The sequence below is a fragment of the Littorina saxatilis genome, linkage group LG12 (assembly GCF_037325665.1).
Source record: "Littorina saxatilis isolate snail1 linkage group LG12, US_GU_Lsax_2.0, whole genome shotgun sequence".
Taxonomy (NCBI): Eukaryota; Metazoa; Mollusca; class Gastropoda; order Littorinimorpha; family Littorinidae; genus Littorina; species Littorina saxatilis.
Window position 1 is genome coordinate 33,529,427 of NC_090256.1, and position 13,521 is coordinate 33,542,947.

At 41.4% G+C, this 13,521-nt stretch overlaps 1 protein-coding gene across 2 annotated transcripts in view; it reads right to left on the reverse strand.

Moving 5' to 3' along the window:
• The window catches only part of LOC138981787 (myoferlin-like), a 128,037-nt gene that overhangs the window by 6,582 nt on the left and 107,934 nt on the right, over positions 1-13,521 (reverse strand). For both annotated transcript variants that reach the window (XM_070354866.1, XM_070354867.1), the window contains 10 exons: positions 13,083-13,253; positions 10,179-10,324; positions 9,752-9,891; positions 7,135-7,223; positions 6,346-6,489; positions 5,711-5,801; positions 4,042-4,141; positions 2,750-2,934; positions 922-1,031; positions 247-394 (listed from right to left, as the gene is read on the reverse strand). In XM_070354866.1, coding sequence (XP_070210967.1) covers positions 247-394; positions 922-1,031; positions 2,750-2,934; positions 4,042-4,141; positions 5,711-5,801; positions 6,346-6,489; positions 7,135-7,223; positions 9,752-9,891; positions 10,179-10,324; positions 13,083-13,253 — 1,324 coding nt within the window. The remainder of the gene's footprint in view (positions 1-246; positions 395-921; positions 1,032-2,749; positions 2,935-4,041; positions 4,142-5,710; positions 5,802-6,345; positions 6,490-7,134; positions 7,224-9,751; positions 9,892-10,178; positions 10,325-13,082; positions 13,254-13,521) is intronic.

Here is a 13,521-nt window from a genome sequence, read left to right on the forward strand (position 1 = left end):
AAAACTTGATCCACCTCTGATACTATTATTAAATTCAACACAGTTGACATACAACAAAATATGAACATCCTGCACCTGTAATAGAAAGTTGCTGCAACAAGTGAATAATGACAAAACTCCAAAATTGGCTTCCATTCTTTGAGCAGCAGTAAGGCCTTGAGGGACTTTACAACTGGTAAAAACGTTAAATTTGACATACTGGGCCTTTTCAGCATTAAAAGCCGCCCCAAGTGGCAGAGTACTCACGGGGAAGGAGTAGATGAAGAGGGCGATGAGCAGCAGGAAGAAGAGGAGGACGATGAAGCCAATGATGACCCATTTGTAGTTGCGCCAGATGATGAACTTGAGCGTCTTGAACGGGGATGTGAACCACAGGAATGACGTCTCTGGCCGCCTGAAATCAGATTCAGATTATCACTGTATCCTCTGAAGACAGAATACAGCTGCCTATATTGCATGAATAAGTCATCTCTGTACCAAGTGGCCCCACTAGTGTTAAAAGCGTGGGTACATTCAACATCACTGTGATCAACTCTATGTGGGTACATGGAAATGTTTTTGTTCCCAATGATCTTTATTTATTTGTATTTTGCCTGAGAGCCATGTTTAGGTATGAAGCTCTATTATGTGTATGGGTGAGCCAGTGATTGCTCCATTGCCAAGCTGTGTTCCTTGTGCTTTTAGCCCACTGGGCTGAATAGAAACAAGAAAAAGAGAAAAGGCCTCACCAAAGATAAGTAAGACACAGACAAGTACAGATCAGCACAAAGAGAGGCACAAAAGCACTGTGAAGAAAAAAGGGCACAAAAAGCTCAGGACACACAAAGGCACACAGACAAAATGTTACAGAGAAAGACATCAACAAGCAGAGAGACACAGCAAGGCTAAAGACAACCGACTATGATGTTGCACTGCACTTACTTGGGGGGCTCTAGGGTTGGGTTGGCGTTTGGTTCCTCCCGTCCCAATCCCGCCGGCTTGGTCTCTGCTTCCTCTATCGGGATCAGTTCCAGCTCCATCTCCACCTTGCCCTGTAACCATGACAAAAGTCATCGTCACAACTCTCTTACAATCACAACCACTCCGATAACTCTGTAACAATCATCACCATGACAACCCTGTAACTATGACAACCACTCCGATAACTCTGTAACAATAATCACTGTGACAACTCTGTAAATATGACAACCACTCGAATAACTGTTACAATCATGACCATGACTACTCTGTAACTATGACAACCATGCAGATAACTGTAGCAATCATCACAGTGACAACTCTGTAACTATGACAACCACTCAGATAACTTTGTAACAATAATCACCGTGACAACTCTGTAACTATGACAACCACTCTGATAACTGTAAAAATGACAATCATCACAGTGACAACTCTGTTACTTTGACAACCACTTGTTTAACTTTGTAATATTGACAACTACAGTAAAACCTGTCAAATAAGGACACCCTTGGGACCAGACAAAAGTGTCCTTATTCTGCAGGTGTCCTTATTAGACAGGTGCAAGTAAACGCAACAAAGTCAAGTTGAGAGAGAGAGAGAGAGCACTGCACATGTACATGTACATTTATAAGAAAAACAGAAGCTGTTTAGATTAAATAACTCAACTCAACTCAAATTTATTAATCCATATGGAAATTATGTTGTAACAATACTCATTTCCAATCAAAAGAATAAGAATGCATACTAAAAAATAGAGAAACATTTAATATTGACTGTTGTAAAACAAGTCTAAAAACTTGTGATAATGCATGTTTCAGCTACTAGGTACTGCCCTGCCTTTGATCTGGCCGCACACACAGATTTCCACTCTGTTAAACTCGGTCACTGACCGGTCACTGACCCCGATGCAGGAAGTGTTTCCTCTCTCAGATATGACAGGGGAACCACCTCTCATGGCAAAAACTGGGTCATTGACCCCTGGGAAGAAGGTCGTGTATTTTAACAAGGCCACCCAGCTATCACAATGCCTTTGATCTGGCCGCACACATATTTTCACTCAGTTAAAGTCGGTCACTGACCCCGATGCAGGAAGTGTTTCCTCTCTCAGATATGACAGGGGAACCGGTATATGACTTATTATGGACCCAAAATACGTGTCCGCGTCCGTAATGCCGAGGTGGCCGTAACGTACTGGTGTTTTACAGTGTAAAGCAGTCCGTGCCGAGACTGACTGTCCGTATTCTGCGAGTGTCCGCTAAGTCCAGTGACCGTATTTGACAGTTTTCACTGTACCACTGTGAAAACCATTCCCTCCAAACAACTTTTTCTTGATTGTATTCAAACAGAAAGCTAAAGTCTCATCTCAAATATGTGACAAACACCTCACTTCTCTTGAAAAGATTTGTATTCAGGTTATTTCCCACTCAATTGTGAGAAAAGATGCATCAGTGCCGCTGTAATTGAAATTCCTTGCTTCAAACCAGGAAGGAAAGCTGTCAAAATAGGCAGACTAACAAACAAGGATTAGATCTAAGAACTAAAGGGAAGTTAATGTGCTAAATATAGAGTGCTACTTCCCTTTGTTTCTTAGATCTTGTCATTCGCATTCTGCCTCATTTGTTTATGATTCTAACAAGGATTAGATCTAAGAAATAAAGGAAAGTAAATGTGCTAAATAAATTGTTTACTTCCCTTAGTTTCTAAGATCTTGTTATTATCGATCTGTCTCACTAAGTTTATGATTCCAACAATCAAGGAATCACAAAATGATGACTAAAGAATGAATTACCGTAAGGAGACGTTCTCCAGTCTCGTCATTATAGCAGGGCCAAAATCCTTTCAGACGCTTCATTTCAAACAGGTTGCCTGTCTTGATCTGGTTCACGCCCTGCATGTCTGGCAACAGGCTCAGGTTGCAGGACTTGGCGCGCTTGGCCGGAAGCGGGATGCAGTTCAGGTTCAACTCCATCGTTCCTGTAAAGGGACATTTAAAAACAATCAAAATCGGTGGGATCATCTCTGTGTTTTTACCTTAACTCCCCACAGGTTGAAACAACTACAACTGTTCTCCAGTTCTGTCTCTGGTAAGCTGAGTTTTGGTATGATGAGGCCTGTCCATTCTTTTACAGGGTGTACCACAAAAAGAGGGACAAAAAGAAACTGTAATAGTTTCTACAAATACAAGAATTTTCGCAAGATTTTTTTCACCAGATGTGGACAACATCTCAAATTTTTATTATACCAAAGCATTTTGAAATCGAAGAACATTTGGTTGGTCTTGTCAGTAATTGATGACATGTTCAATCCAGGCCCCGCGCTGCTGGATGACGTGGGCCACAAAAAGAGGGACAAAATCAAACTCTCATATTTTCTAAGAAAATAATTGTTTCTTTCTGATTTTCAGGTGATATATCCAGAAGACCTGTAAGTTTTATCTGACAGAAGAATGGACCCCTACGATCACTTTTCCGTCGAAGAGAGGACCAAGATTGTGGAACTGTAAGTCGCCTACTCTGGTTCAAAGACAGTTTCGACGCGAACACCCTGGGAAGAAAATACCACATCGTCATACTATCACACGCTTGGTTGATAAGTTCAGAAACACTGGTAGTGTGGTTAACAACAACAAAGGACATTCTGGTCAGAAAGAAACAATTATTTTCTTAGAAAATATGAGAGTTTGATTTTGTCCCTCTTTTTGTGGCCCACCCTGTTGTCCATCAAGTTCTTTCTCTGCTAACCCCAAGCTTTTGATTTTTTTCTCACAAATAAATTTACTTCTGCTTCTTTCAAAATCAAACCAGAAAACTTGAATATGCCCTAGGTAAAGAAGGCAACAGGAAGTATGGAGAGGAGGAGAAGAAGGAGGCGGAGATGAAAAAGAAGGGGAAGAAAAAGGAGGCACGCATTAATCCCAAAACAGAACGTTCCAACATTCAGAATCATTAAACCAAGAATTGTAGGTTATTGGGACGTCTAATTATTGACAAAACGTTAATGTTTAGTTTTTTTGTCAAAAATTAAAACGTTCCAATAACCTACAATTCTTGTTTTTTGATGATGGAGGCATGCATATCCTACCCAGGAAGTCGTCAGCAGAGAACTTGTCGTTGTCCCAGATCTGGACCATGAGGATGGGAACCGTGTGCAGCTCCGTCTCGTCCAGGCTCCAGAAGTGTTCCTACACAAAACAATCACTCTTAGCTCAGGGAATACACTGGAACCCCCCTTTTAAGACCTCTCAAAATCTGAAAAAAGTATGGTCTTAAAAGGAGGTACATCATTTTACGGAGACCATGAAGAGACAATCTGAAAAAAGTATAGTCTTAAAAAGGAGGCGAAAATACAACATTTAGTCAAGCTCAGTCGAATTCACAGAATGAAACTGAACGCACTGCATTTTTTCACAATGACCGTAGTCCGCCGCTTGTGCAAAACGGAGTGAAACTGACGAGCCTGTTCAGCGCTGTAGTGGTTTCGCTGTGCTGCATAGCACGCTTTTCTGTACCTCTCTTCGTTTTAACTTTCTGAGCGTGTTTTTAATCCAAATATATCATATCTATATGTTTTTGGAATCAGGAACCGACAAGGAATAAAACGAAATTGTATTTAAATCGATTTCGGAAATTTAATTTTGATCATAATTTTTATATTTTTAATTTTCAGAGCTTGTTTTTAATCCAAATATAACATATTTATATGTTTTTGGAATCAGAAAATGATCGTTTAATAAAAAAATAATTTTAATTACAATTTTCCGATTTTTAATGACCAAACTCACTCATTAGTTTTTAAGCCACCAAGCTGAAATGCAATACCAAACCCCGGCCTTCGTCGAAGATTGCTTTGCCAAAATTTCAATCAATTTGATTGAAAAATTAGGGTGTGACAGTGCCGCCTCAACTTTTACAAAAAGTCGGATATGACGTCATCAAAGGTATTTATCGAAAAAAGGAAAATAAAGTCCGGGGATATCATTCTCAGGAACTCTCATGTCAAATTTCATAAAGATCGGTCCAGTAGTTTAGTCTGAATCGCTCTACACACACACACGCACAGACACGTACAGACACACACAGACACAGACACAGACACAGACACACACACACACACCACAACCCTCGTCTCGATTCCCCCTCTATGTTAAAACATTTAGTCAAAACTTGACTAAATGTAAAAAGTATGGTCTTAAAATAGAGGACGTCTTAAAAGGGGGGTTCTACTGTATAAGCAAGTGGACAGGCAGAGACATTAATATTTTTTCATAGCTTTAAAGTGGTATTCTCTGTGGAGTGTCAAGAAGCCTCTACAATTCTTAGATCCCTGATTTTCAAGTGATATTGCGGTGGACAATCATCACTCTGAAACATTTCCTGTGCACTTTGTAAATGAATGACACACATTGTTGCTATGATATGATTTAAACTGATACAACACATATTTTACAGACTAGTTTAGAAGCAGAACGGAAGTTTGAGACAGTATTCTATAATCTCTTTTCCATATCACAAACAAAGATAGCTTTGATACATGGAATGTCTTTTGACGCAACATCTTTTTGCGGGCAGGACATATTGACCTATATATTTTGAATCCAGGTCCAACTGACCTATTGTTTACTGTGTCTGGGAACAACACTGTACTCAGCGAAATGGTACGAGTTTTGACAATGGGAAACACTTGCGTTCACAGAAAATAGCGTTCACAGAAAATAACACTTTGAACATGAAAGTTAAGACAGGGCCAGTACCTTCTTCTTGACCACCATGGTCTGTTCAGCCACCATGTAGTCAAAGGGGAAGAGAAAGCGCCAGTTGAAGTTGCCCTCTCCGTCCAGCGACCTGGAGTCAAAAGCAAATCATTAAAACACAAAGGCGCAGACCAAGCAGTAAAACAACATGCCTTAACTTAAACCAATGAAAGAAACAAATGAGGAATAATAAAAAATAAAAAATGAAGAAGCAAAAGGTAAGAAACTTTCACACAAATTAAACTCATCTAAAATCAGCCTTCCCCTGATCCAAGAGAAATGTGTTTGTTTGTTTGTGTGTTTGCTACAAGTGCATTCATTTCGTATCAACTTGATGCTGCACATGCATCTCAAAAACCAGCCTAAGTCTAATATAACAGAAAGTTCTTGTTTGCTTGTGTGTGTGTGTGTGTGTGTGTGTGTGTGTGTGTGTGTGTGTGTGTGTGCATGTGTGCGTGCGTGCGTGTGCGTGCGTGTGTGTGTGTGTGTGTGTGTGTGCGTGCGGGTGTGTGTGTGTGTGTGTGCGTGCGGGTGTGTGTGTATGTGAGTGTGCATGCGTGTGCGTGCAAGGCGTGCATGTGTGTGTGTATGGTTTTACATGCAAGTGCATCCTGAACAAATGAACATCCACCCACCTGTAGTGGACGTCGGTCTCTTGTTTCTGCTCGATGCCGGACATCCAGCCAACGACGTAGATGTCGCTCATTTTCTCCCCTGTGATGGACTCCTCCTCCAAGATGACGTCCACTGTGTTCCAGATGATGCAACGCAGCTCGTACCTTCACGGTCACAAACAGCCACACGTCATCACACAATACATTCACCATTACAGCACAGTACAACAAAATGGTAGTAAAAGTGAGGACGAAAGTTGCTTGTTAGTCCAAATGTAATTGTTTTTCAAATTCATGTAACCCTAGGTTTTAACAAAAATAACCTTTGCCTTGCCTTGCCTTACTATCTTAGATTGCTTTGGCACAGTCTCCCTTACAGTTGTGGAAATACACAATGTTAGGAAATAACTGTCAGGTTTACATGGGTTGTGAAAGGGTGAATACTCTTGCTTTTAGTGAGTCAAACTTTCCCACGTGATGTTATAGGCCAGTCACTAGTGAGGGGTGTGTTTGACACACGTGGACAAGGAGCACGTGTAGAAAGCTTGCCTCACTAAAAGAGTATTGACTCTTCGCAACCCATACAAACCGACAGAGTCATTACCAGAGTTGGTCTATTTAGAGCCCTTTCTTCCCTTCGTTATCTGACCTTATCATTACCACTCTGCTTTTATTGGGAAATCTTCTGCGCTAATGGGCTTTTTAACTCTCAGTGTCACCTGATGGTGAGAGTTTCGAGTGCCACATAGACAGCATGATGACATCTTCAAGAGTTTGAAAACTATTTTTGTGACCACAGATTTTACTCACTTCTTGGCTGTGCGGGGCGCAATGTTGAAGGGAGGACCAGGGGGTCCCACAGACTTGGGGAATATGTCCACCCACATGAAGATCTTTCCCTGAAACATCATGTGTATCATTCTTAATTCCTGCTCAATGTTGCTCACAGTGTAGTCTTGTTTCTATCCTGAATAGCAATGAAGTCAAAACTTGTATAAAGCCGGGTGCACAAAGGCGCAGCTGCATATGTGTGTACACGTCATACAGACGCAAACAGTAACAGACACCCACACACTCTCTCTCTCTTACTCACACAAAAACACACACTTTTTCTCTCTCTCACACACACTCACACACACACACACACACACACACACACACACACACACACACACACACACACACACACACACACACACACACACACACACACACACACACAGAGGAAAAACAGACGGACAGTATCACACATATACCCCATGAAGTGACCAGGGATTCATAATGACTAACTCTGTTCCAATTCTACCCGTATCTCTTTTCAGTTATGAAGAAGTTAAAATGATCCCTTTCCAATCATCGGAACACATGGTAAAACACTAAAGTCTAAAGACAACTGGAAACGTGTAAAATATAATATACTAATTTTAGAATGATGCATTTTCTTTCGCAGGTGGAATGAACACACCACCGACACAATGTCAGCAAAGGCCACATGTACTAAACTACTTTGCAAAGAAAAGGACAAGAAAATAAGAGAGATGTGGACAAAGACGCATGGAAAATTTGACACAATGACACAGAGAAGCATGCCAGACAAGAATGCTTCAAGAATCAAACAGTCAGTTAATACACTACGATTAAGGCGAAAATCACTTGAACATTAATAATGATAGATATTGGTTTTAAATACTTCATGTATCCTTATTTCTGCATCATTTTTTTCTTCATGTTGGAAGCACTGTGTAATTAATGTAGTGCACAAAGGACACTACCACATGTTCATTGATTCCCCTTTAACACCAAATGTTTATCTGACCAGATGAGAACATTTGCAATGTGGAGACAATGGGTTTGTGGGTGTGAGGCTTATTTCTCAGAGAACAAGTGTGAATAGACACGAGACAGAACGTCGTCTCAATTTCATCAAGTGGAATCTGTGCTTCAGCAACTTCCAGTAAGGTGAAAAAAGAACACACATTGCTCTGGGTGTAAAAGGCAGAAACATCTTGTATGAAGAGAGGATGTGAGAAAGACAATGATCAAGGCCAAATCATTGAAAATACTAAACTAGCACATGAAATTCATGAACCCGACATGGTGTATGATGCATTAATAGAAATAATAGAAAAGGAAAAAAAAATTCAAGAAGATGAAGAAGAAAAAACATGGACACAAAAATGTAAATGCAAAATTAATGGGAAATAAATGGTATTTAAATACAACTGCCAAGCAGCCAACTAAACGTAAAATTTACAAAAGTTTTGATGTTTAAATCAATCAATAATAAAACGACAAGAAAAGGCAGGCATCAGACGGAACGTGAACGACAGTGGGATAGGGCGGGGGTGAGAAATGGAGGAAGTAATTAGCAACCGACTGACATTTGTCACCTGCTTAGTTTTAGATAATCAACATCCACTCAGGACAAAGTCAATCAAAAAGTTCATTCTTCGGACATAATAACAACAAATCATAACCAACATTTAAGCAGGCATGGAGTTTCTCCATTTCAGACACTGAAAATGCAAAGACACAATTTCAAGGAAACGGAGAGGGAAATTAATGACAGGGAAACGGAGAGGGTGTAAAATGCAGGAGGTTTGTGCCGACAGCTGTCAAGGATACTTTTCCAGTATATGACACTCACCGCATCCTGTAATAATTAAGACATCCAAGTTTTAACATGACTGCATGACTCTGAAACTGTTCAACACTGAGGAATTTTTAACATCAGCATTTCATAACTGAATTTGTAATGCCTATTTGTGACCCTCCACCACGGAATGAGTCGCATGTCACCTTTGCATTAATTTTTTTATTTCTTACATTTTCTTTAAGAGTTTTTTTATGCTCTATCCAGTGGTGAAACACGGTTTAGAAAACAGCAAAGACTTTTGGAGTTATAAGCCTGGGACTAAGGTGATCCTCACACTGATACCTGACACCTGCCGGACGTATATTAGGCCTAGCGCAGAGCCCAGCGAGGTGACATCCGACTCATTCCGTGGTTTGAGGGTCACATTTGTGTAATTTGTGAGCCAGCTAACAACTCCATATTATCCCACCATCGCTGCATCTCACATGTGAATGAAAATTATATAAACTTGTCAAAAGGAACTCAGTATGTATGTGCGGTTGTACACATATCTTTGTCACTAGGTGGTTCACCCTAAAATCAATGACACTGTAAGAAAAGCCATTCATTTCCCTACATTACAGGCCTTTTCAGCAGTGCAACAGACATTAATATTATTACAACCTCACAACTAAAACACAAAAAAGGCACTGGTTTTAGCAATTGTCTTACAAGGCGGGTACCACTGTGCAAGCAAATCAAACATGTAACAGCTGGATCAAGACAACGTATGTTTACTGTATAAGACACCGAGGCGAATAAAAATGTAATTGTTCAAGAGCATGGCGTCACCTGTTCAATGCCAGGCTGCAGGGTGTTGAAGAGCGGCCTCCTCTCCACGTGTTCCTTCACGATGGGGAAAGCGTTGAGCACGTGCAGCGCCAGACGCTCCTCTGCTGGTCCCATCTCGTTTGACGGCGCTTTGTCCTTCTCTGCAACACACCGAGTGAGGGTTCAATTTATAGTTTGCCGTATTTTATAGCCCCCAAGGCGGTACAGAGCATTAGCTGCATCTCTCATTTTTCAGACCATACTGAAAGCCAGCCACACACACACCCACACACCCACCCACCCACCCACCCACCCACACACACACACACACACACAAAACAGTTCACAGAAAATGAAATATAAATTGTATTTGTTAGCATTTCAACTCTTTTTTCCTCTCCTGCCATCCCAAACAACAACTACCAGCCGGAAAATATCCCCCACTCACCAAACTCTGCGAGAGTGAAGACCCTCTGGCCGACTTTGACGGAGTTGTTGCCGTAGTACATGGGTCCTGACAGGCGGTTCTTCACGCAGTAGTCCTCCAGAATCTCCTTGGGCTTGCGGCTGTCTCGCCACATGTTGATGCCAGTGCTGCACACACAAACAAACTATATGCAGTCTTCCACATCATGGAAAAATCAAAGTTATACAGAGGAACCCCCCCTTGATTTAAAACTTGCTACAGTGGAACCCCCCTTGATTTAAAACTTGCCCTCTTTTAAGACCTTGTTTTTTTCTACAGGAGCAGACCTGTTTACCCTCCCGGATTGTCCGGAATTTTTACGGATTTGGAGTCTAAATTCCGGTATTACGGAAATCTACCGAAAATTCCGGAAATTGCGGTCGAGAGAACCTTTTTCGTGCGTGAAAATTCGAAGTCGAAATTGTGGTAGTCACCAGGACTGTGATTTCAAGGCTGACCGAAACAGCCTTTTCTGCGCATGTGCACAGCAAGGTATTTGTCGGATTCCGCGGTTTTGAGATCGACATTGGTCCGAAGGGTAATATAGGGCCGATCTCTGTGGGTTCGAAATGCCAACCAAAAAAGCGAAAGTTGTACAGAAATATCGGCAAAACTATTAAGTCAAGTGGCGGTGTCTGGTGAAGTTTAAGAAGAGCGAACCACATTCATTTTGGTGATCGACTTGAGATCAGTGCAACAACAAAGCTAGTCAGTTAGAATACGAGTCACGTCGCGGCACGTGTCCCGAGGTTAGACGCAGCATTAGTTTTTAACAAAATGCAGTACACAAATGAACATGGAAACAAACAAAAACACGAAATTATGTTTGGCAAAACATGAGCCTGCTTCGCATCGAGTTTATTTGACCTAGGTCTCTACTTCCACAGAATCTCCCAGACCTGCGAACCGATCTCTCACTACGGTCAGTCGCGCCAGAGACATAGATGTAGGTCTATGGTCGCGCTCATCAGTGACTTGCGCTGTTGCCGAAATTCAAGTCTTTCTGAGTCTAAAACTGATCTCCATTAATATTTCTCCAATATAGCAAAGATCACAGTTCTTTGAATCGAAAAACTTACAACAAAATGTTTAAATGAAATAAACGAATCGGTCCTCTAAAATTAAAGGTAGCTTCTGGAGAGAGTTATTATGACTGGTTTTAATGTAGGATGTCTGATGTGACAGAATGTAAGGTGGTTTTGTTCACATGCATCTTGATTGTAAATAGTCCAAGGGCAGAGTAGGGGGGGTGGGGTGGGGGTGGGGGGGATGTTACAGGGGTTCCGGACCCCCCCTTGCTGTCAAAAAAGCAACAAAAAACACAAAAATTCCGTCTGTGGAAAAAAACAAACCCCATTTTCTGTCTGAAATTGTTGTCGGGAGCAGATATCAATGAAGATAAATTGCCATTATTTAATACTAACTTTAAAAGAAATAATGAGTGGCTGCTGACACCAGTTTATCGTCTTTAAAATCAAGGATAAGCCGCAAATTGTTAATAAAATAGCTAAAATTCTTCAGCCAGACCCCCCAACCCCTGGACCCCAGGTTGTACCCCCCCCCCCCCCCTAGCTCTCTTGCTCCCCCCCTGAATACTGTGAGGTGGGTTTTTTTTTGGATAAAGTAAACTTGTCTTTGTTAACTTGCATACATACCAGGTGTCTTGTGTTGTGTGTTTGTGGTGTGTGTGATCGAGCTTCTGTGTGTGTAGTACTGTTAAACATGGTTATCAATTTTGTACTTGTTTTGCATGGTAGCGCGCGAATTAACGTGTCGTTTAATCGTTTTCGAGCTGGTTTATGGTTGATAAAAAAGATTACTCAAAGATGCCTCAAATTACGGAAAAGTACCAGTTGCATTTCTGATTTTCATTGGGGGGGGGGGGGGGGGGGGGGTAAAACAGGTCTGCAGGAGATATGAATATACCTACAGAATTTTGATTCCAATGTGACCTTTGTATAAAAACACACAATACAAATTTCTCCTGCTCGATTTTCCGAAGCACTCAACAGCCGATAAACACAAATTTGATAAAAAAAATACTTTCTTCTTTTGTATGGCTGACAATTAATTTGATGGTAAAAAAAACCAGTCACTAAGTGTATCTTTCAGTCACAACTGTAGTACTAGTACCCCTTGAATGTTTGGCTTTTCTCGTGAAGAGGTATGACACAGTAACACCTCCCTTTTAAGACCCGTTAACACTTTCTACCCCACCTATGTTGACCAATTTTTTTTTAACTGAGACCAGCTGTGCTGCAGCATGTTACTCAGAATTGTTGTAACTCACAGTGTAGTAACTGTGTATCAACACGCTGGAATGCAGGCGTTAGATGGAGGTTACAGGAAGCAACTGAAGCTAACAGTCTGAGCGGATATATCCGTACCTGGTCAGATAGAGCCATATGAGTGGCTACGGATATATCCGTACCTGGTCAGATAGAGCCATGTGAGTGGGTACGTATATATCCGTACCTGGTCAGATAGAGCCATATGAGTGGCTACGGATATATCCGTACCTGGTCAGATAGAGCCATGTGAGTGGGTATGGATATATCTGTACCGGGTCAGATAGAGCCATGTGAGTGGGTACGGATATATCTGTACCTGGTCAGATAGAGCCATGTGAGTGGGTACGGATATATCCGTACCTGGTCAGATAGAGCCATGTGAGTGGGTACGGATATATCTGTACCTGGGAGACAATTAGTTAAGATCCCCTGCTTTGAGACTCCCTCCTTTTTACAACCTGACTGTCTCAGATTTTGTAAAGTCTTAAACAGGGGTTCCCACTGTGCCTCTAGATACTTCCAGAGTGTGGCCGGGTCAGCACTGTATTCAACCCACCTTCCCAACCCAACCTTTTTCATCATGTCGTCTACTCACATGAAGTAGGTCTTGGCAATGCCACAGGTAGCCCTCATCTTGCTCAGGTAGCGGTTCTCAAGGTCGATGACCGTCTCACCGATGAGGTCATCGGAGGAAATGAGGTCATAGTCCTTGACCCTGACGGTCAGATCTTTGTCCAGGGGCAGCATGGCCGTCATCTCAAATGTCCTGGACAAAAATAAAAAATTGATAATGTTGTTCGATGTCATGTTTTTTGTCATATACACATCACAAACAAATTTCTCTTTTCAGAGCATAAAGTCTTCTATGTCTATGTCTTCCTACGCTGAGGACAGCGATATTATGGATACACTTTCAAACAATAGACGGATTGGACTTGAAAATAATTCTGTTGAGGTTTTCACTGGCTGTGGAAGAGTTGCATCTGCATTAAGAGTATTATAATACTTGAGGCAGGGTGAGATGGGTGTTTGAC